Raw genomic sequence first — 25019 nt, forward strand, 5'->3', positions numbered from 1 at the left:
TGGCTTTTTTTCTATTTTTTTTTATACTTTATACTGTATGCATAATTTATTCTGGTACATGGGTTTTGCATGTGTGTATGAGCGTGTGGCCGGCACTGCACATGCAGCTTCAACTACATCTCATCTCTCTTGACTTAATCAGGGCAATATCTGAAGCAGCATTAGTAGCATGAGAGCAGCGTTTTCATGTAGATATGACCTCACTAATATAATATGTTGGGTCAGGTGTGTGTGTGTGTGTGTGTGTGTGTGTGTGTGTGTGTGTGTGTGTGTGTGTGTGTGTGTGTGTGTGTGTGTGTGTGTGTGTGTGTGTGTGTGTGTGTGTTTGCTGAGGGTGGGAACAATGTCACTGCTGCCATTTATATCAAATGTCATTAGTCACTGTAGCATGTCAATGAGGGTCCGCCCTCCTCAGGAAATGTGTGCTGTGTGTGCGTCTATCTGTGCGTGTATGTGTGTGTGTGTGTGCAGGGACGTGCACAGGACTTTAGAGGGGCAGGTGCTCAAAGGCTGAAAAGGGCACTACACTTGTGTGTATATATAAACCGAGCACACGTAGCGCGCGTGGGCGATTTTCAAGGGCCCTTTCCGGGCGGGGAGCCCCCTTTTTATGCTTTTTGGGGGTTTTTGGTGATCAAATATTGAATATTGAACTATAATAAATAATCAGTGCAGGAGCTCACTTATCCTTGAAAGACACTTTTATCACTGACTTAAAAGGCCCACACATCTCCATAAATGTTCAGGGGGGAGGGAATAAGTGCTTACCCTACAGACCCCAAGAAGTGCTGTATATTCTGTATTGTTTAATATAAATGCATTTTTTATTCCAATCCCGATTTGTATTTGAGATTCCCAAATCCCATCGGACTTGACTTCTTCGTGTCCCTCAATGAGTGTAATACCAGCATTCAACAGCGGTTTCTATCATCATCATCATCACCACCCACGCTATGCATAAAATATATAGGTCCGCGGAGAGGCACGCTGAGGAGGCCGTGCAAACTGCAATGGAATATGGGGCATCTCTCTCTTTACCTAATATTTTGATTATATCCTGACATTTTTCAGTTGGAAGGGCAGTCTATATGCGTAACGGTAAAAAAAAATATATATATATATATTTTTTTTTCAAAAAGGGCACTTTTTGATGAGGCTCAAAAAGGCAGGTGCTCAGGCACCCCTTGGCCTCTATGTGTGCACGTGCCTGTGTGTGTGTCTGTGTGTGTGTGAGAGAGAGTTTCCTATCTGTCATAGCTTATGTGTGTGTGTGTGTGTGTTTGTGTGTGACACCTGTGTGCATGCATACACATGTCTATGCATTTATGTGTGTCTGTGTGTTTGTGCATGTTTGTATTTGTGTTTGTATTTGAGTGTGTGTGTGTGTGTGTGTGTGTGTGTGTGTGTGTGTGTGTGTGTGTGTGTGTGTGTGTGTGTGTGTGTGTGTGTGTGTGTGTGTGTGTGTGTGTGTGTGTGTGTGTGTGTGTGTGTGTGTGTGTGTGTGTGTGTGTGTGTGTGTGTGTGTGTGTGTGTGTGTGTGTGTGTGTGTGTGTGTGTGCATGTGTGTGCATGTGTGTCTGTCATTGTGCTGTCACCCAGGGCATGGAGGAAATCAATAGATGTACGTCTTGAATCGGACCATTTACCACTGCTCTGATGGGCAGACACAGTGGCCTTCAAACCTCCGCAGACAACCTTGGCAGTTCTGTGAGTGTGTGTGTGTGTGTGTGTGTGTGTGTGTGTGTGTGTGTGTGTGTGTGTGTGTGTGTGTGTGTGTGTGAAAATGTGGACATTTTTCATGTCAATGTCTTCCTAAGTGATTGATCTTTTGTTTATGATTATGAGTAGAGGGAGTGAGATAATTTGTTTTGTATGTGTGTATGTGTGAGTGGGTCTGAAAAGTGCAAATATTTCATGTCCATGTCATCCTAAGTGATTGATCTTTCGTTTATGATTATGAGTTGAGAGGGAGAGTTTGTTTTGTGTCTGTATCTCTGTGTGTCTGAAAGAGTGCATATTTTAATTATATTACGTAATTTTGGTGGGGAAGAGCTGGAATATTCAAATTACTTCTTAAACACCCCCTCCCTCGGGTCAAGCCTCCTATCAGCTTGTGTTGATTCATGTCTAACAGCCAAACATATTGTCTTACCTGTCTCCCATCATCCAATGATATTCCTCCTCATGCTTTCTAAGCAGTTTTTTTGACAGCTGTCAGTATTGCAGCCGTAATCTTGCATCCCACAACCACCCCATTCTCCTCCCTAAAATCTTAGTTGTAACCTACTCTTTTAAATTGGTGGGCAGGTGGGAAGTTGGGGGGTCAGCTCAACCTAGGTCTCAACAACCACCCCGTTCCACAACAACGGGTTGACACCACCCTCTCGGAATGCGAGCGCTACATGGGCCTCAATGACCTTGGGCACTACCCTCAGGGTGAGTCAGCCAGCATGGGCCTCAACGACCTTGGGCACTACCCTCAGGTGAGCCAGCCAATATGGGCCATGACGGACTCAAGCTGGTGCCTCCCTGTATACAAGTGTAATTAGCCTCATAACATCATCTCGTAACCATTACCTGTCATGCTGTCTGTTCCGTGAAGCTTGAATTTGTGAATTTACAATACACATGCATATGTATGTAATTGTGAGTTTGAGTTTGAGTGTGTGTGTGTGTGTGTGTGTGTGTGTGTGTGTGTGTGTGTGTGTGTGTGTGTGTGTGTGTGTGTGTGTGTGTGTGTGTGTGTGTGTGTGTGTGTGTGTGTGTGTGTGTGTGTGTGTGTGTGTGTGTGTGTGTGTGTGTGTGTGTGTGTGTGTGTGTGTGTGTGTGTGTGTGTGTGTGTGTGTGTGTGTGTGTGTGTGTGTGTGTGTGTGTGTGTGTGTGTGTGTGTGTGTGTGTGTGTGTGTGTGTGTGTGTGTGTGTGTGTGTGTGTGTGTGAGAGAGAAACAGTGCCCATCATACATGTTCATCTTTTCCCATAGCATTTATCTTTTGTATGCATAAGTGATTGTAAGTGATTGTCTTTTCTGCAGTTCAGCTGTCACCCCTCCCTCTTGAAATCAGCCACAGATCAGAATTTCAGCCACAATCACCATAGTTAGTTAGTCGTATGTGCGTGTGATGAGATCTTGATAAAATGAGCATGTACAAGATTACGGCCTGCTTGGAAATCTTCTCTTTTCTAAGTTGAAACTAAAACATGTTTCTGACAACATTTTGAATGGTAAGATTGCTATGCTATTGCTGGATCTTGAGTCATATTTGATCTGCAACGTTTAGTCTGAAAGTTTGATCTGAATTTCATACAACAGGCTCATGCACCATGCACTGCTAGATGGCGCACAAGCAGAACTTGACTCAAACAGAGGGGTATAATTAATAATAATAATATAATAATAATAATAATAATAATAATAATAATAATAATAATAATAATATTAATAATAATAATAATAATTAATGCTGATGGCATGCATAATCCGAGTTGGGTTTTCTTCAGCAGAAAACCTAAAGGACATGTTTAGGGTACCTCAAAGACCTATATTAACTTTGAAAAGGACAAAATGTCCCCCCTTTAAACACATCAAATGTGTCACCTGCAAACACCTGTCACCTTTGCGAGATTGCAAAGGAGAAGATAGATCAAAAGTTTCTCCTTTACCCTCTCCAACTCGATTGCATCAGCAAAGGGAACAGACAAGAGAATGAGCAAGAGCGAGAGAGAGAGGGAGAAAGAGAGAGAGAGAAAGAGAGAGAGAGAAAAAGATAGATAGAAAACGAGAGTGGGGAGAACGTACAGAGCAAGGGAACAGTGTGGGGCCATCATAATCAATCCTCTGCAATCCAGGAGGAGCGTCATTTGTCTCTTTCCCTTTTTCTTGCTCTGTTCCTCCTCTTCCTCCCATCGCTCTCTCGTGGCCCCTCTTTGATCTTGCGTAAGAAGTGGGTCTCCAGAGCTTCATTACTTAGTCGTGAGGGCCCATAAAGAAAGTGGCACAAGGATAGCTTTCTGAGGCCATTTTACCCAGATATTCTGTGATGGAGAGCAAGTAATGGCCATATAATGGTGTTCCATGTATGTAATGGCTTCTCATGGGCCTCTTGCGCCCAATGATAAGGATCTACGGGGGATCGACTATGACAGAGCCACCTGGTCCTTTAAGTAAATTAAGCTCTGTGCTTAGGGCCTCTAGGGGCCCCTTGGGGTTTCTTGGGAAAAGGGAAAAAGTCAAGTAAAATAAAATGAATATTACTACAACTACTACTACTACTATACTACTACTACTACTAATACTACTACTACTACTACTACTACTACTACTACTACTACTACTACTACTACTACTACTACTACTATAATAATAATAATTATAATAATAACAGTGATGTAATTATGTACACATCCTGCATCTCTGATTCATTAAAATGTGAGCTACAACCTTGCTATTGGTAAATAACCTCATGTGGATGCTGTATTCATTCATGCTGATGACCCAATGGTGCTTTACCGTCCAGGGGACGTGCCGCATTGAGAGAAAAGAAAGGTGAGAATCCACCACCCACCAAAATAACCCATGTCCACTCTCTGCACAAAGGTTGTTTTGTATCTCTGATGCATGGTCAATGGTTTGTTTACTTTTTCATCACCTGTTACAAATGTTGTAGACAGCTTTCAGATACACCCTTCTTTGTAACATCAAACAGTGACAGAATTAGATAAATGCAATTGTATTAACATATAAAATACATGTGCATAACATAGTGTAACGAGGGGGGGCACTAGGACCCAGGAGTACCCTGGCAGGTATTGACATAGTATGTAGAGGAAGCATCACACGAGTGAGACTTGACTGCGCGTGTTGCCGTCTTTTGAATCGAAGCACGATACATTAGCAGAGCCAAGTTATTCGTGCTGCCCCACGCTTTTAAGGTATGAGCAGGCTAAACACCTTTTTTGTTGGTAAATCTATTCCATCATTTCCGACCTACAACTCTTATATGTTGTGTAGACGTACTTGATGTGGTGGGCGCTAACGTTACATTTGAATTATGTGTTTGTTCCTAATGTGTGCTCAGTATATTGCGGTATGTGATGATGACACAAGGGTATTAATTATTTGTATTTTCCGACTATAGGCGCCTGAAAAAAAGTTTAAGTAGTAACGTTAGCAAGCTATAATCTCCAGACATGTTTTGGCCATTTGAGACTGTTTTCAAATGACCAATCTAACGAATTTTGTTTGCTTGTAAAATGCTTAAAATGTTAAATGTGATTATAATAGACGACTGTTAATGTATAGCGATGTGCACAGGGGCAGACAGGCCGTCAGAATGTTAATTTGGGATAAATAAATAATAATGGGTTTCTTTATTTATTTTTGTTGTATTGTGCTTGTGCTGCATGATGACATAATCAAATGTCCAATCTAATTGTTCTATTCATGCAAATATTTGAAGCATTTTTTAGTAAGGTGACTAACCTATAAAGTATAGTATTTGGTTTGCGAAAAAAGTATGCAGTCCTCAAGTTCAATTAATGAAAATTGCCACTTTTGGGGGCACCTGTTAACTCATTGACTGCCACGCTGTTTTCCCATCTTTACTCAATGGCGCACGCGTTATTGACCATTTTCACAATGTTTGCGGATCCATCGTGTGTCTGTATTATAGCTATGGAGACAATAGTATGGCTCATTTGACAGGCACTGTTTATAGTCCAACACTGACACAACCAGTTTGACAGGCACTGTTTATAGTCCAACACTGACACACCAGTTAATTTCTACATACTTTAGTTTGTGCGCTATTCCACACTAAACATCGCCCCTTTTCAAATAATCCAGTCTTTTTCTAGATTGCGAGATATGACGTGTTATATGCATATGCACAAATCGTTCGGGTTGCTTGCCTGAAACCTATATTATTTCCAAATCAAAGCTATATACTATAGATGTTTCTTCACAAAATCATCAATGGGGGGGGTCGTTTCTTACGAAGCTGCATCGTTACCAAAAGCATCTTTTAGGTTCGGTAAAATAGACCTAGAATACACCTTACCTTAGTCAGAAGGTACTCGAAAATGAATAATCCCAGTAATCCTATCGCGATAGTTCAGTGTTTTGGACCCCTCGCCATACTACAGTACTATAGCCACAAAACAAATACAAAGTCAATGGGACCACTCTCCAGTCAATCCCTGAAATAAATGCTGAAACCTACTCCACAGTGTGGAGGTTTAGCTAGAGGTGCACTGATCAATCAGCCAGCCAGTCAATGAGGGACAGGGGGGGGCTTGTTTGGCAACGATCAGTAACAGGCTCAGCAGTCCCAGTATATCCGATTCTGTGCAGGTCAAATCTAATACTACATTATTAACGGCGTGGAAGAAGACACAATCTGTAAGGCCGAAATAGGCAGCTACAGTATGAGCAGAAGTGGAGAAGAAAGGTTTAGTGACAACTCAGTGTCTCTCTCCCTCCCACTTGTGTGTCTGTCAGCTGCTGTGTCTCTCCATGCTCTTTTGTATTTGTTTGAGTGAGAGAAGGTCCTGTAACCTGGTGCAGATTAGGAGAAAATGTAAAGGTAATTTTATAGTCAATGTTTTATTATGAACATAATACAATTTTCCATGAAAGAAAAGTTAGAAAAGTGGCAGGTCAGACTTAAAAAAAAAAATTGGAATTCGAAATCGGCCAAGGAAATTGCACCTCTAGCTTTAGCGTTTATTTCATGGCTTGTACAGACTGGACAGCAATGCAATGTATTGGCAATGATGAATCAGCAACATATTCTATCATTTGAAATTAATGAACTTCCATCAGAGAGCAACGCATTCATCGCAATCAATAGGGTCACCGAAAGGCAAGTGACACCTTGTGGCTATGATAACATCATGTCAATGTTGAATAAGTGCACTTGGAGTGCATGAAACCGTACACACTTGGGTCATGTGCTCTGATTAATGCACAAGGACATCATGTTGCTGTGTGAGTCTCAGGCCCTCATTGTGAGCGGGGCTTTTACATGAATGAATGAATGAATGCAAACGTTTATTTAAAATAGACACAACAGCTAAATTGGACCAGCCACAGTGGACAGACCAGATGCGTTGTTTTGCGTGCTTATAGCACAAGTGCTAGTTTTTCAACACTAGTCCATTGAGGCTTTTCTAAAAGATATAATACAATTAACAGTAAATACATAGACTACGACATACTGTTTACCCACCTCAGTCCCTTTTTTACTCACTCTCTCTCTCTCTCTCTCTCTCTCTCTCTCTCTCTCTCTCTCTCTCTCTCTCTCTCTCTCTCTCTCTCTCTCTCTCTCTCTCTCTCTCTCTCTCTCTCTCTCTCATCTCCCTCTCTCTCTATCTCTTTAGTGTGTGTGTGTGTCTATGTGCGAGTGTGTGTACGCGCAAGTGTGTTGCTATGTGATGTGGCAGGAAAAGACTGAGGGAGGAAATGATGGAGAGAAAAGGTCAGCAGACAGGATGCCCTTTTTATCTGATACAAGACTAAGAGAAAGAGAGAGAGAGCTAAATAAAGAGAGGAAGAAAGTGAGAGAATGCAGGGCTTGTGGTATGTTTGAGTGAGTGAGTGAGTGAGTGAGTGAGTGAGTGAGTGAGTGAGTGAGTGAGTGAGTGAGTGAGTGAGTGAGTGAGTGAGTGAGTGAGTGAATGAGTGAGTGAGTGAGTAAGTGTGACAGAGAGAGAAAGGGTGAGAGAGAAAGAGGGAGAGGGTGAGAGAGAAAGAGAGAGAGAGAGAGAGGGTGAGAGAGATAGAGAGAGCGGGGGTGCAGGAAACCAGATAAGAAGTAAGAATGTAGCCAAATAACTTGAAACAATGAAAAGGAAGAGAAGAAGCAAATTCATAGGAGGAAATACCGCTTTAAGACAGATAACTAGAATGATATCAGTATTTCACCCATGTATTGCCACTGATTTCCTGATTCGATTTAGATTTACATTTGATTACATTTCTGATTTTATTTTATTAGATTCAATATTGATTCAGTTAGGGATATTTCAGTTACAATACCAGTTTTGCTTGGATATGAAATAGATTCTCAGAGATCTAATGCAGTGAATTGTACAAGGAACCGGGGTTACCCTACTCCTTGCCCTACTCTGTGTAAAACATGAGACATGAGTCTCCAGTCATTGTCGATCAGTGGCGTTGTTAGCCCTGGGCTTCCAGGGCTTTAGCCCCGGATGTTTTTCTCCTAGCCCTAGAGCTTTAAAAAATACTTTTTTAAGATAGCAGCATCACCATTGTCTGTGCTGAATGTTTGTTAGTGTTTGGTATGTATTTTTTGTTGATTTTTAGTACTAGATTAAACCAAAGTGTGAGCTTCTGCCAGGAAGTATACTGGAGCTGGACTACAAAAATGCACGTATGCTATTGTACATTAAAAACAACACTCCAAATGCACAAATGAGGTAAGCCATCATGGCATATTTATTGTCAAAATAATTATATTCTTAAAATGGTAAATGGCTGTTTATTTAATTCTTTTTACAATTTGTGCACATTTTACATTTCACATTCCATAGGAAAATCCCATATTAACTCTGAAGAGCTGGTCCTCTGCGAAACGCTCGTTGTACAAGTATCGCAGAGAAATTTCAAAGGTACTCACAGTTGCACGAGTGTTTCGGACAGAGAAACGCAATGGTTTGAAAGCTCGGCGTTGCTAATAAACATTTAAAATATTTTTTTATAAACTGCTGGTCAACACTGCTCAAAACGGCTTTAGCAGACTGATGCACCTTGTACAACGAGCGTTTCGCCAGTTCTTAAGAGTTAATTATGGGATTTTATTGTCAAAAGACAAAATTATCATATTCGTAAGTAAAATGCTGCTTTACATTTTTAATTTTTTTTTACAATTTGTGCACATTTTACCCATTCACACATGCAAGGTGCCAACCTGCTCATCGGGAGCAAGTAGGGGTTAAGTGTCTTGCTCAAGGACACATCGACACTGCTCTACCTCCCGAGCCACTGTCGCCATGAAACTAGTACTTTCAGGTCTTACCCGAAAATGGTGAAAAAGGAACTAATGAATAAACTTTTCGTGCACGCACTCAAAAGAACAAAAGAGGTGCAGGGACGACAGGATAAGGACAATTGTCTATGCAGACCATTGAAAGTCTATGAGCTTCCGAAGAAGGGTGGTCACGTGAGGGGACAGGAGAAGGACAATTGTCTATGCAGACTATTCAAAGTCTATGAGCTTACTTACGAAGAATGGTGGTCACGTGAGGGGACGACAGGAGAAGGACAATTGGCTATGCAGACCATTCAAAGTATGAGCTTACGAAGAAGGGTGGTCACTTGAGGGTTGATGGAGCTTCGCTTCTTTGCCTTGGAGCCTTTCTTTCTTGATGCCCAAGAAGCACCTCTTAATAAGCAAAGATACGTTTCAGTTTTAAATAGATTCAGCATTTATCAAGGTGCTCACCTGTGTCTTTTCCCACACCACACCCTGATGAAGACTGCTACTAGTTCAAACTTGTTGGATCATCCTCACAATAAAAGTTTTTTTTTAGCCTAGCAGAGTGCCTCATGGTACCTCTAACATAAGATTTACTTATCTGAATTTTGAAGCCATACTATAATGTGAATTAAACCATTAAGTCAATTTCTTAACAAGATAGCAGAGCAACATCAAGTGATGGTGTGGTCCCAATTCACATAGTTGGTTCCAGGCTTCATACTCAAAGCATTTAATTTACTTTATGGCCTCTGTAGAAAGGCATGGACTTAATAGCCAGATAGTCTTTGCATGATAAGTCTTACTGATGACATTGATCATGTGTTTGAGATTTTCCCCCTCGATGCAAAGGAACACATAAGCTCATCCCTGAACATTACCTTGAATTATCAAGCAGGGGGTGCTTGGGAGTGCTGCAGTATTCACATCAGCAGCAGTGGCACAGGTCTGCAACAAAGTAACACACAATAGCATAGATTTAACATTATGAAAGGATGAAGATAAGCTAATCCACGCACTACAGCTCACCACACATCAGCTCGGCCCATTTGGAGCAACTTGGGGGTTAAGTGTCTTGCTCAAGGACACTTCTGACATGCGGACAGTCAGAGCCAGGATTTGAACCACCAACCCTACGGTCGATGAACGACCAGTTCTACCAACTGAGCTTCAGTCGCCCCTAATGTAATCACTCGTTTACCATTTCAAATATTTTAATATTTAAATAAATTAAACTTACATCAACTTCGAGCAGCAGTTTCTCCATAGGCTCCTTGAACTACACCATAAGGAGCAGGAGGATGCAGGCAGCCTTCTCCGAAGCCTCTGGATCATATCTGGCCAGAACTTCCCTGATCTTCGGGTTGTCCAGTTTCTGGCAGAACTGCAGGATGGTCTGTCCTCTCTGACCCATGGCATCATGTATGTTTTGAAGGGCATCGGTGTCTGTCAGGAGGCCAAAGTGGGAGAAAAGCCCCGTCTGAGAGAAGAGAAAAGGCCATTCCTCCTTGACCTCCTAAACACCATGACAAATTACATGAAAAAAAAACAGTGACAAAGACTTTAAAAATTACAAGGGACATGTTTCTCAATGCATCAGTAAGGTTAAGAAGTTGATCAGAAAATGATACTTGCCTTGTAACATTCTGACTGGGCTCTCCTCCATGGAATCTTCCCTGTGGTGTTTCAGGAGCTGAAACTGAAGAAATCAACAACATGGCATCAGCATTGCACATTAGGTCATTGTGTATGGGGAGGCGGGGGGTAAAGTGGAATATAGGCATCTTTACCCAGGCCATGTGCGTAGTTGGCATCGAAGTCTAATAGAAAGAGAAAGGACACACATTGTTGTTTACATTGAACATGAATTATGGAATTTTGCCCAAAAAACAACATTTAAGATGAGAAATGCATACCATTCCTTGCTCGCTCTGATGGCAGTGTGGTAGGGGCTGGAGTTATACATTGGCATTCCTAGAGAAAGAGCGACAAAATTAACAAAATAAGGAATATAAGCACCATCAAAGTAGTTATCAATGAGCACCATATACAGTAGCAAGTGTACCTAGCTCCATATACCTAGCGCATGTCTGGTGGTAAAAACAAAACATGATTTGAGAATGTGTTAGTTAACTCACCTTGATAGCCTTGGGGGTGGTGATGATTGCCAGCGAATTCTAAAAAGAAGACGATCAAAATATTCAAAAAACCTTGTATGCAATTTATCAAGACTGTGTGTATATATATATAGTAGCAGGAGCTAGAAGTTCAAATATGTCAGTCTTTCATAAGTTACAGTATGTCATGGCACAATAGCCAAGGCACAGCAACTGTTTAGTGATGACTAATAAAATAGTCACAAATGTATAAAAAGGCTCTTGTTGACACAGGGACAAAAGACATACCATTCCTTACTTGTCCAGTGTTGTTCCCTCCTGAAATGGACACACACACACACACACACACACACACACACACACACACACACACACACACACACACACACACACACACACACACACACACACACACACACACACACACACACACACACACACACACACACACACACACAATGTAAACATATGTGTCCCATGTCAATAAAGCCCATTTGAATTGAATTGAGAGAGAGAGAGAGAGAGAGAGAGAGAGAGAGAGAGAGAGAGAGAGAGAGAGAGAGAGAGAGAGAAAGAGAGAGAGAGAAAGAGAGAGAGAGAGCGAGAGAGAGAGAGAGAGAGAGAGAGAGAGAGAGAGAGAGAGAGAGAGAGAGAGAGAGAGAGAGAGAGAGAGAGAGAGAGAGAGAGAGAGAGAGAGAGAGAGAGAGATCATCTATCTTGGTTATTGATGGGCTGGCTCTGTACCTCACTCACCATGACCCAGATATACTGCTGCTGACACCCCCCCCCCCCCATACACATAACACCCTGGAGCATGCACATGTTGTCAGCACACTAGGAGAGAGGGGGGGGGAGAGATAGAGATAGAGAGGTAGAGGGATAGAGATATATAGAGAGACAGAAAACAAGACTTTACTCAATGGGACAAACACCCCATTGAGACCCTGCATGCAGAGTTCTGTAAGATTAGGCTGTTACCCACTAATACTAAAAAATAAATACAAAAAAGAGCAATTAACTTTTGGACACACCTAAAACGAAGTGACCCCCTCTCGTACCATTATCAAGCCCTGCAGTGCCACGAGCTGATGAGCATCATGAACCCCTTACCCAGCTGGTCCTGAGGCTGAGTCCACAAACCTGCTCTCTTAACACGCCTCAGGAACAGAACACATCACCAATCAGAATAAATCAAATTACTACACAGCTAAAACAAAACTACATCACCTATTGGAAAACACAAACAAAAGCACAGAGCAAAATGCAGTGCTATCTGGCTCTAAATCGACAATACACATAGCAGACTATTTGAGCATGGTGACTGATCAACAACTAAAAAGAACCTTGTCAAAATACAGACTGAGTGAGCCTGAAACTGAGATGCACTTCCTCACCAAATGTGAAAAATATAAATATATTAGGGAAACGCATTTTAAAAAATTTGAATTAATAACAAAAGGTTTTCTTGCACTACCAGATACAGAAAAACGACCAGTGCTACTAGGGGAGGACTCAACAAGATGTGAGCTTGCAGCAGCCTATGTGCTACCTGCCATAAACTGAGGGACAGTGAGTGACAGTCACCTGACATGTTTACGCCGTAATATTTGATGTTTTATTTTATGATGATATTTTGTATGTACTTATATCTGTTTGTAATCCATGTTTATGTTTAATATTGCTTTGGCAACATGTAGAAGTACGTCATGCCAATAAAGCCATTTGAATTGAATTGAATTGAGATAGAGCGAGACAGAGAGAGGGATAGAGAGAGAGTGGGAGATAGATAGAGGGGGAGAAAGAGACAGAGAGAGAGGGAGAGAGCGAGAGGAGGGGAGACAGGTGGAGGAGATAGATAGAAGAGAGAGAGAAGAAAGAGAAAGAAAGGAAAGAAAGAAAGAAAGAAAGAAAGAAAGAAAGAAAGAAAGAAAGAAAGAAAGAAAGAAAGAAAGAAAGAAAGAACGACAGAACGACAGAACGACAGAAAGAAAGAGGGGACAGAAAGAGGGAGAAATAGTGTAAGAGGGGAGAGGAACAAATTAAGAGGATAGACAGAGAGAGAACATGATAGAGATGTACAGATAAAAAGAAAAATAGAGACAGAGAAAGAAGGGGAGAGAGAGAGAGAGGAGAGAGAGAGATAGAGGGTGTGAGAGGATGCAGAAGTGAGATGAGGGAGAGAGGGGCCTATTCTGCCTAGACACTGGGCCTCATTTCAATACGTCCATCTCTGTATGGATTGATAAAATACTAATTGTCCTAATTAACTTGAACACAAAAGATGCAAAGACGACTGTTGGAGGACTCACTGGAATCACATTCTAATTGGAAAGTGAATTTGATAGAATCTCTGTATTTCAGTCATAAATTAGGTCCGTTGTGTGTGAACGAGGATGAAAGGGAGAACCTTAGGTTATGACTATAACCAAGTTCTGTTAGTTAGGGGCGATGCTTGGCATCGCTACTGCACTATCTCGCGTACGTGCACGCGTACTGAATAAACCACAAATGTACCTCTAATACCAGTATTAGTCTGACCACACCCCTCATCAGCTTACCTTCATAAGCAGGTGTGTGGTCACCTGCTCTCCTCCTTCCCAAGCTTTCACCACAAGGTGAGGACAAGGGCTGCAGCGGCGTCCGATGCCAAGCATCGCCCCTAACTAACAGAACTTGGTTATAGTCATAACCTAACGTTCTGTATCGTTAGTGGCTTAGCTTGGCATCGCTACTGCACAAGGAGGCCAAGCGGAGCCACTTGGCTGACAAATAAACCCCGCTGACAGCCCCCCAAAACCATCAGAACAGGAGGGCCGAGCCCCCCCGACCCCCCCTAATGGAGGGTAGCCCCCCTATTAGGACGTCACGGGAGGGCGACGGACCCGACCGTGCGAAGAGGCACTCAAGCAACTCAACGCACAGGGTGAGCAGACCGTGGCTTGACCCCACGACTACACACACGCACAACCCGCATGCCACCCGGGAACGAACGGAGGAACAACCTCGTTACTGCCCCCAGAATCACGGGGTCAAGGGCAAACCCAACCCCGTGGCAAGGCCGTAGCAGCGGAGCACGAAGGAAGACCCAGACCCACCAAAAGGACTGGACTCCCTGGAATGGGGGCCCGGAGAAGTCCATGATGCCAGCATCAAGACCCCACCAGGTGGGCACGTAGTGCCCCGCCCCCCACATCGCCAGCGTATTCGGACAAAGGCCCCTCAGTTACTGCACCTGGTATTCCCAGGCGGAACCAACCAGGCCAGAACCTGCCCAGCTTCCGAGATCGGACGAGACCGGGCGTGTTCAGGTCGGTATGGCCGTAACCAGAGCGGGCCCCGTCCCCCCAATAGTACACCGCCTGGCACACTGACCCTGCAGAATAGGCAGTCAGCATGGCCGTAAGCACACAAAAAAGGTTAACCAACGGATGCAGGCAGCGCACCGGGGAAAAACCAGGCAACAGGCTGTTAACCCTAGCCTGGAGACTGCGGACGAGACAGGCGCCAGAGGGGACAGCTGAACACAGCCGCCCCGGCGGAAGGAGCGTAAGCTGGCGGTGTTGCATGACCAAGCCTCCATTTAACAACCCCACCCAGAGGGTCGAGGCAGAGAAGGCTGACACGATTGGCAGACGTCATGAACGTGCAGGGGCACCCTCAAACGGTGAACCCGGGAGTTGACACTGCTCCAACACACCAGGGAATCAACACCTCGGTTGTTACCCAATGCGGTGGTTGTTCCTATAACCCCTCAAGAAAAAACTCCAAAACACACCTGCGGGTATACACCGGCTATACCGCAGTACAAGTGTTTCAGTTTCCAAAAAGGGTTAACCCAGGCCTACGGGTCGCAAACATCACTTCGGACCGGGCCTGGCGGTACGGGAAGCACAGGGTCACCAGAGGAGGTCAAAAAACCACCCCCACAGGCCCCTCTTCGCCATGCGTGAGAGAGGAGCGAAAAATAATGGAGAACCAGCCCCTAAGCACACCGTACCTGGTATTCCCCGGCGGTCTCCCAACCAAGTACTAACCAGGACCAACCTGTGTAGCGGCCGAGATCCGACGAGATCGAGCGCGTACAGAATGGCATGGCTGTAAGCCATGACGACAGTGCTGAGTAAAAACATACCCAACCAGGGTCTCCATAGCGCTTAACCCTGTGACACCCAGACCGACCTGGCATTTTTCCCCCTGAAAAAAGCCCAAGTCCCTCAGGGTACCAGAACAGCAGATCTGCATCCCCGGCGGACAACGGGTTCAACTGATCTGGACCAGCGTGACCAGAACCAGTCCCGTGCCCTAACCACGCCGACATGCCTACTCCAGGAGAAGGGCAGATATGCGTGTTGATCTTAACATGAAAAGAAGGCGCCACCCAGACGTCGGGACGAACCGTGCCTGGTGGCCCACCCCAAGGGCGTGAGACCCCACTACATATGTTCAGATCCATCCCGTCATCATCCCCCAGACATGAACGAGAATCCGTCGACAACCCACCCAGGTCATGGGATGTGGTCGCCGGAAGAGGAAAAACCCCCATCTCAGTTGCTTTATAAAAACGCTGTTTCAACCACAAGCAACTAAGGCGTGCCAGTCAATCGCCTGTTTACAGCGAGCTAGCACTATACGTGCGTCGGGACACACCCCCATCAATGAACAGGCTATTTAGACCTGTCATTGAATCCCCAAGGCGCCCAGGGGAACGACAAGAGGGGTGTGACACTCCCTAACTCCAACACTTCTGGAATAGAAAGAAGGAAGCATCAACAGTATGTATCCCAGTCTACACAGCCGGGGTAAAAAAATTTCACATTTTTACATCCCACCACCCTCCCATAGGAAAGAGACGGGGATCCCCAGAGAGACTTCCCACGCGAGCTGTACAGATTGAAAAGAATATATTGCACCTTGAGCCATGTAAAAAACTGGTTTTAGGGCCTCCGGGGAAGAGGCACCGAACCCATACACACTCAATAAACGAATTGAATCGAATATACATACAATAGAAAAGGACCCTTCTAGAGGGTCCACTCACTTTGACAATCTGAGGAGGAAGGCTCTGTACTCTGATGGAGGCTTCCTCACATGGAAGAAGGAGTCCGAACTCACAGAAGGCCTGAGTAGGCGCTTGGTGAGGAGGAGCCCTGACCACCCCCCCTGAAAACAGATCCATCACATGGACCTGAACAGCACACGGAAGTCCTACCAACAGAGACGCGCACGGTGACGTACTCTATGGCGGGGGAATTCCTGCGGTGCACACGCCCAATATACCAGGCCGTGGGACCAGGAACTCCCTCCCCCCCCCCCCCCCCCCCCCCCCCGTAACGTGCCGAACCGCCACGTGACGGGAACCTTGAAGGACAGGGGGTGTACCCCTGACCGACAGAACAATGGGGAGAGGAAAGGTTACCAGTTCACCCCTTTACGACCCCACACCCATGATACGACGTAACGACAAAAAGAGAATATGACACAGTCATAGTCAGCTCTATGAAGCGTTTCACAGCTCCACACAGCGCACGAGCTAACCTGCTATCTGATTTTTACTAAGGAAAAACACAGAATAGAGAGGGCTCTAAGAACCCCGGTCCAACATACACATGTGCTTCTGTGGCCAGTACAACCCAGTTGTAGGTCACATGACACACACAACCCATCATCACCTACAAAAAATGGCAAAAACACTCAACAGAGGAACGCCGTTTTTTTCACAATGAGAGAATACATCATTCTTGATTAGTATCGACCACAGGCCTTGCTAAGCACACATGACAGCAACCAAACCAATTTCCCTTTAGGAAATAAGTTTCTCCAGCAGATTTAGCACAACCTCAGCAATCAAGCTGAGAGTTACATCGTATCCCTACCACACAAAAGACACAATTAATGCACAACATGTCTGATAGGAGGTGATAAAGTCCCCAGGGAACCGGGGGGGGAAACACAATCCTCCTATTTTACCCTCAATACGGCCAGTTAAAACAGGAAAACCTGTTAATGTGTGAACTCACTGTTCATTGTCATTACAGTCTGAGAAAGAACATTCTTTTACTCACTCGTCACCAAGCATAGCTTCATAGGTTAGTTGCCTTAGTAGTGAGTACACGGTACACATAAACACCATGATGTTTCTCACACAACAACCAGATCAATACATCACGACCTGCACGGAGAAGCTAACTGCCAGTGACAAAAACAGCTCACACACAACCCGCAACGTATCTCAAATGCATTGCAACAACACACGTTTTGGGAAAAAACACCGTTATTCACAATACATTTAGCAAGGTAAAACCAGAAGACGTGTTATGAGGTCTGGCCAACCCCGTACCTGCCCGGAACGCAGATCAGCGAAGTGCAGTCACAAGCCACCGTAGAACACAGCCGTCCCGTGTTGTTCGATCCGGGCAGCGTCGCCGCTCCACCAGTCGCTACAGTCCTCTTTGTTGACGCAATCCCCGTCTAGGCTCAGGCAGGGTCGACGAACATCCCCTGTCAAGGATGACGTCGTGGTCAAGAGTGTAAAACATGTTAAAAATCAAAGCACGTTCAACAGAATAGCATCAAGCTAACGGCTGCTCCAACCGTTCGGGTGCTATTGCTTCCGCTCGCGAGACGCCGATCTACGACGCACGCGATCAGGAGCGAGCTCCCGGCGGCGCGCGAGAAGCCAAGCTACCCCGCGCCAGGCCACCGACCGGCTAACCGTAAGCTATGAACATGTAAACAATGACATAACACTCACCCAGACAGGCCGCCGTTCTGAACCCTCCTCACTTTTTAAGAGAAAAGAGAAAACAAGACGTCAACACCGCTTCACAACGGTGACATTAACACGTCCGGCGGAATCAGCACAGTACCAACTGGCCTGTATAGCTGACTTTGAACATGAATCTGCCGCTATCGCACATTACATGCACATATCCCCTCGTGAAGGAATACTCTCATTTGGATATGAAAGATGGGGTCTTAACACGGTGACAGAGAGAATCCACTCGTCCAGAACACACAGGGATCACCAGTGTCAATGGTCGCGGCCCACTAGTTAAAACTATAATGGTCGCCAGACCAAGGCCTTCTGTCGCCTAGACGGCTAAACAAAGGACCCTAGCCTGGGGCCGGTTTCCATAAACTTTGTCAAGTAGCCCCCATAGCACTAACAGACAAGTGGAGCCCGCCAGCAAACACTACTCACCCAACCTGGAACGCACCGCTCCTCACAACAGCGGCATGTCCGACAGTTCAGCTGTGGCCTGACAGGTTTCACCCCAACAAACACAGCAAGGAACTGCAGTTGAGAAGCATGCAGCGGCGTGCTCCCAATACGAAAACCGGTGGAGGGTTTGTAGAATGATCATCATCTTCTAGACACTCCAGTACGAAGACAATATCGCCGTATTTTCTCGAAAATAGTGAGAGAGAAAATAAAGATATGATGTCAACGTATCCTTGTTTCCCAAGCTGTTCCTAATCCAATTTCTTCCATCATGGTGTCAAGTGTGGGGATCTACCGAGGCACCTCTTCCTTGTGGTGAAAGCGAGAAGGAGGAGAGCAGGTGACCACACACCTGCTTATGAAGGTAAGCTGATGAGGGGTGTGGTCAGACTAATACTGGTATTAGAGGTACATTTGTGGTTTATTCAGTACGCGTGCACGTACGCGAGATAGTGCAGTAGCGATGCCAAGCTAAGCCACTAACGATACAGAACAATATATAGAGACAGGGAGGGGCAGGGGAGGTGGAGAGAATTAAAAGGATGGAGAAATGGACAGAGAGAGAGAGAGAGAGAGAGAGATTTAGATTTTTTAGATTTTATAAAAAACTTTATTTTTTACTAAAACTACAAATGATGCAATAAACCATTCAACAATTAAAATACTCTACAAAAAAACAACAAAAAAACCAACAAAACAAAAAAACAAAACAAACAAACACAAAAAAAAAAAAACTAAAAAAATCAATTACGGACAACGATGCTGAAACTGAAACAAAATTGTCATTTGAATTTTCCCCCATGGAAAAAAAAAACTCTAAGTGATCTAAAGTTCTGGGTGCATCAGAGAGAGAGACACCGGAGAGGCACTGTAGAAACTGTAGTTCTGAGAAGAGCGTCTCTAGCTTCACCTTTCCCCGTGTGGTACAACACATCAGGCCTTTGTGTGTGTTCGACAGACTCCAGTCAAAGCCTTTCCCGAGGATAAACAGGGCCGCCTCATCAGCTGACCTTCCTCCTTCAGCCTTATCATGTATGCTCCTACCGTTCACCAGTTGTATATCACATGGCATCGATGATGTCAGAGGCTGAAAACAGAGCAGGGGGACCGAGATGCACTCTGGACCGACATCCTTATTAGACAGTTTGTTACCCGTGCCACCCTGGCCGAGGCCTCCTTTTTCTTCCTGGTTCAGACGCCGCTCCAACATCACCTCCCGCTCCCCTGTGCGGAAACTGGCAGCCCCCAGCGACTTCCCATTGAGCAGACTGATTCGAGAGCTCAAGTCCCTGATGAAACCCATTCCGAACATAGGGTAGAAATTAACCAGCAAAGGCAGCTTGGCCATCATCCTCCGAGGCTGAATCTGGAAACCGTTTAGTTCGGCGTAGAACGTGTTGAGCCCCACAGTCATACCTTCCAACCCTTGAACAAGGTAAAGGTGCCGGTAACATAAAATGACGGCAGAGAAAACATCCCTCCTGGTGACTCTGATGACAGGTTTGCTGAAGGAGTATGGCGTGGCCTTCCCATCGGGCATGAAACGATACGCTCCGCTCCTGTCTCTGCTGGACATGGTTTCATCCCACAGAAACTGGACCTCAACCTTGTGTCCCGACCCGCCCTCCAGAAAATGAAAATCCTCCATAATCCCAGTCTTTACATAGTTCCACAAATGTATAAGAGTATACGAGATGATCAAAAATGTCTCAGCCTCCTGGCCCCGGTAGCGGGACACCTTGAAATGTCCAGCCCTAAGTGACAACACACCAGTCCCGTCAATTTGTAAAAAATCATAACCTGCTTCCTGGGCGATGCCCAGCAGTGCCTCACTGACACGACAAAAAGACATACCTAAACCTGGGACCTGAGGTAAGAAAATCAGTGAGGTCAGGGAGCAAAAAAAACTCTCTCCATGTCCCTTGCCCCATATAATAAACAAAAAAAATCCACTCTAAAAACACTTCTCATTTAGAAATAAAAAGGTAAACTAAAAAACCAAAAAACAACAAAACTACACTGATTCCACTCCGTCCTCCACCTTACTGAGGTCCCGCTGTACCTTCTGTAAAATTTTTCTCATCCTGTATATCTCTGTTTCAGCAAAACGACCATCTCCTTGAAACCTCATATTTTTCCTTGCTGACAAAATAAAAAAACTCCTTATCTGGAAAGAAATGTGCTAACTCTACCCCCTTCCTGTTTTTTGTCGTCTGTAAAAACATTTTCATTGCCTCCAATGAATAGCACTCATTGTCTGTAGCTGCAGATTCATCGCTCTCATATTCCTCATCATCATCAGCGCACATCTCCGACCATGTACTCTCTTGTGTACTCTGTGTACACAACTCGTCCTCACGTTTGTTCATAATAATGAACGTCTGCCTTCTGTGAGAAACCACATGCTGTAATTCAGGTGCTTTAAACCCTGAAGACATCTTCTTTAAGGGTGATACAATCTTCCCAAACCTGGCGAGTTCCCTTAAGGCGAGACACTGCAGGTGAATAGTCGAATATACTTTTTTGGTTGATTTTGAGATTTTGTTATATTTTGCTTCCTAAACATGTCTTCTATGAAACTAGTGACAATAAAACATCAATAACACACATTTAGTTGTTTATTTTACATCATTTTGCCTTATTGCATCCATAAATGTGCACATATTTAATGGGGAAGTGCCTCATTTGCATATATAAACATAAATTTCAGAAAACTTGCAATATATTTTTTCTTAGTTTATATGTACATAACAAATTGGGAACGTTTCATAGTGATATCTATTCAAATATTTTTTGCCTATTAGGGGGTACTACACTGTACTACACTGTTTGTAGCGTGTGTGTAGTTCTGTTCAGTTCAATAACATCATTATTATTATTATTCAGTTATCAGGCATGTGTTTAGCTTGTCTATTACTAATGGTTTGATTAGGTATTGTGTTTGTAAATATCTGTTTAAAAAAAAAGTATGGCATTTTACAATACAGAACTTTGAAGGCGTTTTCCCAAAAATGAGTTTTAAGAGTTTTTCCTCATACTCTGAGCCAGAAATCTCCACTTCAGTAGCACTCACATACACCAAACCTTCCAGTTCTATTCATATCTATGTTCTGAAGGTATTTACAGAAGGGTTTGTTGATATCGCATTCATACCCTGATTTATATCACATTTTATTCCTAAAAACATGGCGAAATATGGAATTTTACCATAAAAAGTGATAAAAAGAGATATCCAAAATCCCCTCTGTAATAACCTTTGGCTCTAATATGTCAACAAAATGAAACTATAATTTAGAAAATGGCTTTATCCAATGTTCAGATTTCTGTCCTGGAATTATATGCAAATTAGTGCATATTTAAGTAGATCATGCCTCATTTGCATATTTAAACATACAATTTCAGAAAACTTGTAATACAAAAAAGTCTTGTCTTAATATAAGTAATCAACTGGGGAAGTTTCATTGTGATATCTATTAGTTAATCTTTTTACCCTAGGGCGGGTGGGGGTGTCCAGACCTTGTGTATGAAATGAGAGAGAAATAGAGAGAGAGCATACTATAAGGCAGATATTTGAGTGTGATAAAAATAGACATTAAATAAATATATATACAAATAGAGAGTAAAGGTAAATGAGAGAGAGCCTCTTATGTGTTCAGACCTTATAGTAAGATAGTCACACACACAGATATCGACTGATTTCACAGCACAAATGGTTTCTTGAGAGTTGTCTCTGGTTTTGATTGATTGAAAACTTTATTAACAGATTGCAGAATGGGTACAGTACAGTACAGCTCAATACATACAATTGTTAAGGGGATGCAGACCAGAGAAAGACTTTTGTCTTGTTTACATCAGGGTCCCCCATTTTCAATTCATCATAACATATATGACATACATGACATACAGATAGACAGTACTGCTACATCTATACATTTATGACATACCAGATTTGCAAATACAGTACTGTTTGTGATACAAAAAGAGTCCAGAAAAGAGAGTATACACATTTGACGTAGAAACTGTACATTGGAGGAGGTTGGGTAGGTGGGGGAGGGGGGGGTGGGGGGACTGTACATTGGAGGTGGTTGGGTGGGTGGGGGGGGGAGGTTGGGTAGGAGGGGTGGGTGGGGGACACTGTACAACTGTACAAGCAAAACTGTACATTGGAATATTGACAAGACCATACTTGGTAATTTACTGTACATTGGATGGGGTTGTGTTAGGACATTTACAGGGGCCAGTTTCGAATTGCAGTCTCCCCTAGGTGTTTTTTGAGAGTGTTTTTGAAAGTGGGTAGTGATTCACATTCCTTTACAGCTTTGGGTAGGGCGTTCCACATTGATGTGGCATAATTGCTGTACTCTGTCGTCTACTCTAAGCCATCCTAGGTTGTCAAAGTGGGCAGGGGTGAGGTGGGTTCTAGGAGCAAGGTCAAGCAGTGACAATGAAGACGTATTGTGTCCCAACGCTTACCTGTCTCTGGTTGGTAAATAATCAAAAGGGGTTGACCCAAAGGACACAGAAACGCTGAGTAATATCCTAGTAATGCATCCTTTTCTATTGTGTAGAAAAGGAACAACTGAACCCTTCAGACAAAGAACTACCAAAGAACATTTTGCATCTTGCCTTTTTCTTTTTTTTATCTCATTGTATGCATTTTTACTTCATTGTACTTAGGTTGTACTTTAGTTTGTATATTGTATATTGTATAGTGTTGGGACTTATTCCTCTTTTACTTACTTTTTTGTACTGTATGAAGCACATTCTCAGGGGCTCATACAGAACCAAGCATTTCACTGTAATGTACATGTACTTTATACGTGACAAATAAAAGCAAATTTGAACTTGAACTTGACTAAGATGTTGATTATTTGAAGTGAGTGAGGACCATGTTCACTCAACCACACACACAATTCCATGGAATAAGCATGTAATTCAGTGGTTGAGTCTACATGGTCATCATTTTAAATAATGGAAATCTTACTGTATCTTTAAAACTTATATAGTTCTCAGTCTGATGGATTCATACTGGACAGCTGTATGTGCCACTGAAATGAAGGGTTAAGGCCAAGACATTGATTCACTTTCGGAACTTCTGATGTGACTCAGACTGCAAACGCATGGTTACATTAGGCTCTAATTCAACGTATTCAGTCATATGTTCCGTCACATGTCTCACAGTTCAGTGATGGATCAATGTAGCCGGGCCCTTAAATTGACTGGCTGTTATTTTCTACGGTCTGGTATATGAGAATATTCTCGTCACAAGATTTGTTTTTCAGTGAAGTGCCCCTTTAACAGCCCCACTAACAATTAGGGATGCACGATATTGATTTTTTGACACTGATACCGATAACTTTATGCTCCTCAAGCCGATAACCGATATCGATAACCGATATTTATTGTATTATAATTTTTTTATAAATTTTAAATGTATATATATATATTTTTTTATCAATTCTTTTTATTTTTTTTTAGTATTTATAAGCTCCGACGTCATCGGTACTGCTATCGGTACTCGAGAAATTATGGAGTTTTTTTTTGAGGAACTTAAACGTCGCAAACTAATCTTGTTGGCCGTTTTCTATATCTCTCCTGCCTCGGTGTCTCTGCCTGCGCGAGGAGCGGGCTGTGCTCACACACACACTCACTCACACACACACACACACGGGTGCTGCCGAGTACAGACAGCTCTGCTCTCATCATGGCGGACAGAACGAAACGTTCAAAAGTCTGGGTCTATTTTACTAAAGTCGATGCTGACAACGCTCGTTGCCACAAGTGCAACAAGACATTTGCCAGTAATGTATAAGCGCTGGTACTTGTCAATGTGGCTGGCGGGGAGCTAACGTTATTAGCCTGAGCTCCGAGTAGAATAATGGCCGACAATCCGGAGGTAAATAAACGAACGAGAGCTTCTGATTGGTGGTAAGAAGAAGAGGTGGGTGCAAGCGGTGGGACGTAATTGGCAGATCGACTGTCTGCCTCCGAATGTAACGTGACTACGTCACAGCCAAGAAAGGGAGCGCTGGATTTGTGAAAAACTCCCTGTTCCTAAACCACACAGTACTGGCAAAACGGGAGGAGGCTATAATAAAAACAAGCGCCCTTCATCCAAATCCACCCACACCGGATTTCTTTTAACCAAAACATTTATTATATATTATCGGAGCTATCAATAACGTTATCGGGTTTATCGGGATGACGTCATAATTGCTGATATCGGCCCGATAATTATCGTGCATCCCTACTAACAATGCTATTGTCATGTTCTCTCTACAGAGCAGTTTCCTGGGCAGCGCTACATTCTCAGTGGGCGACCTGCTGAAGGCTAAAGACGAGACTCTGAGCCTAAGTCTAAGGTGAGCACTGCCTCCTCCATTGTTGTCGGATGGAAACCACTTACTGGGAATTAATGTTTACATGGTTCTCTATCATGTGAGCCGGTTTCATCACCCTAGGACCTATGCAAAGATTGAAAATCCAATGTATGACTTAAAAAATATATGGATGTCAATCTGAATTCTGAATTCCTGAAAAGTTAACTTTTTGCAGATAAATGGTTTTCATCCGACATATTGTCTGTGACATTATTGTCTGGCTTTGGACCCAAAATGGGTCCTGCTGTGTCCTGTTTCTGTCGGGTCCCGACACATTACTTGTGCACACCGGTTAGAAGTCCAACT

General features: G+C 43.6%; 1 protein-coding gene across 1 annotated transcript in view; it reads left to right on the forward strand.

Moving 5' to 3' along the window:
• The window catches only part of inpp4b (inositol polyphosphate-4-phosphatase type II B), a gene marked incomplete at its 5' end in the record, with an annotated part of 822779 nt that overhangs the window by 258494 nt on the left and 539266 nt on the right, over positions 1–25019 (forward strand). Inside the window, one exon of the mRNA XM_084318315.1 lies at positions 24616–24695. Within this exon, the coding sequence (XP_084174441.1) occupies positions 24616–24695 (80 nt within the window). The remainder of the gene's footprint in view (positions 1–24615; positions 24696–25019) is intronic.

Source organism: Notolepis coatsorum (assembly GCF_963971535.1).
Source record: "Notolepis coatsorum genome assembly, chromosome: 7".
Taxonomy (NCBI): Eukaryota; Metazoa; Chordata; class Actinopteri; order Aulopiformes; family Paralepididae; genus Notolepis; species Notolepis coatsorum.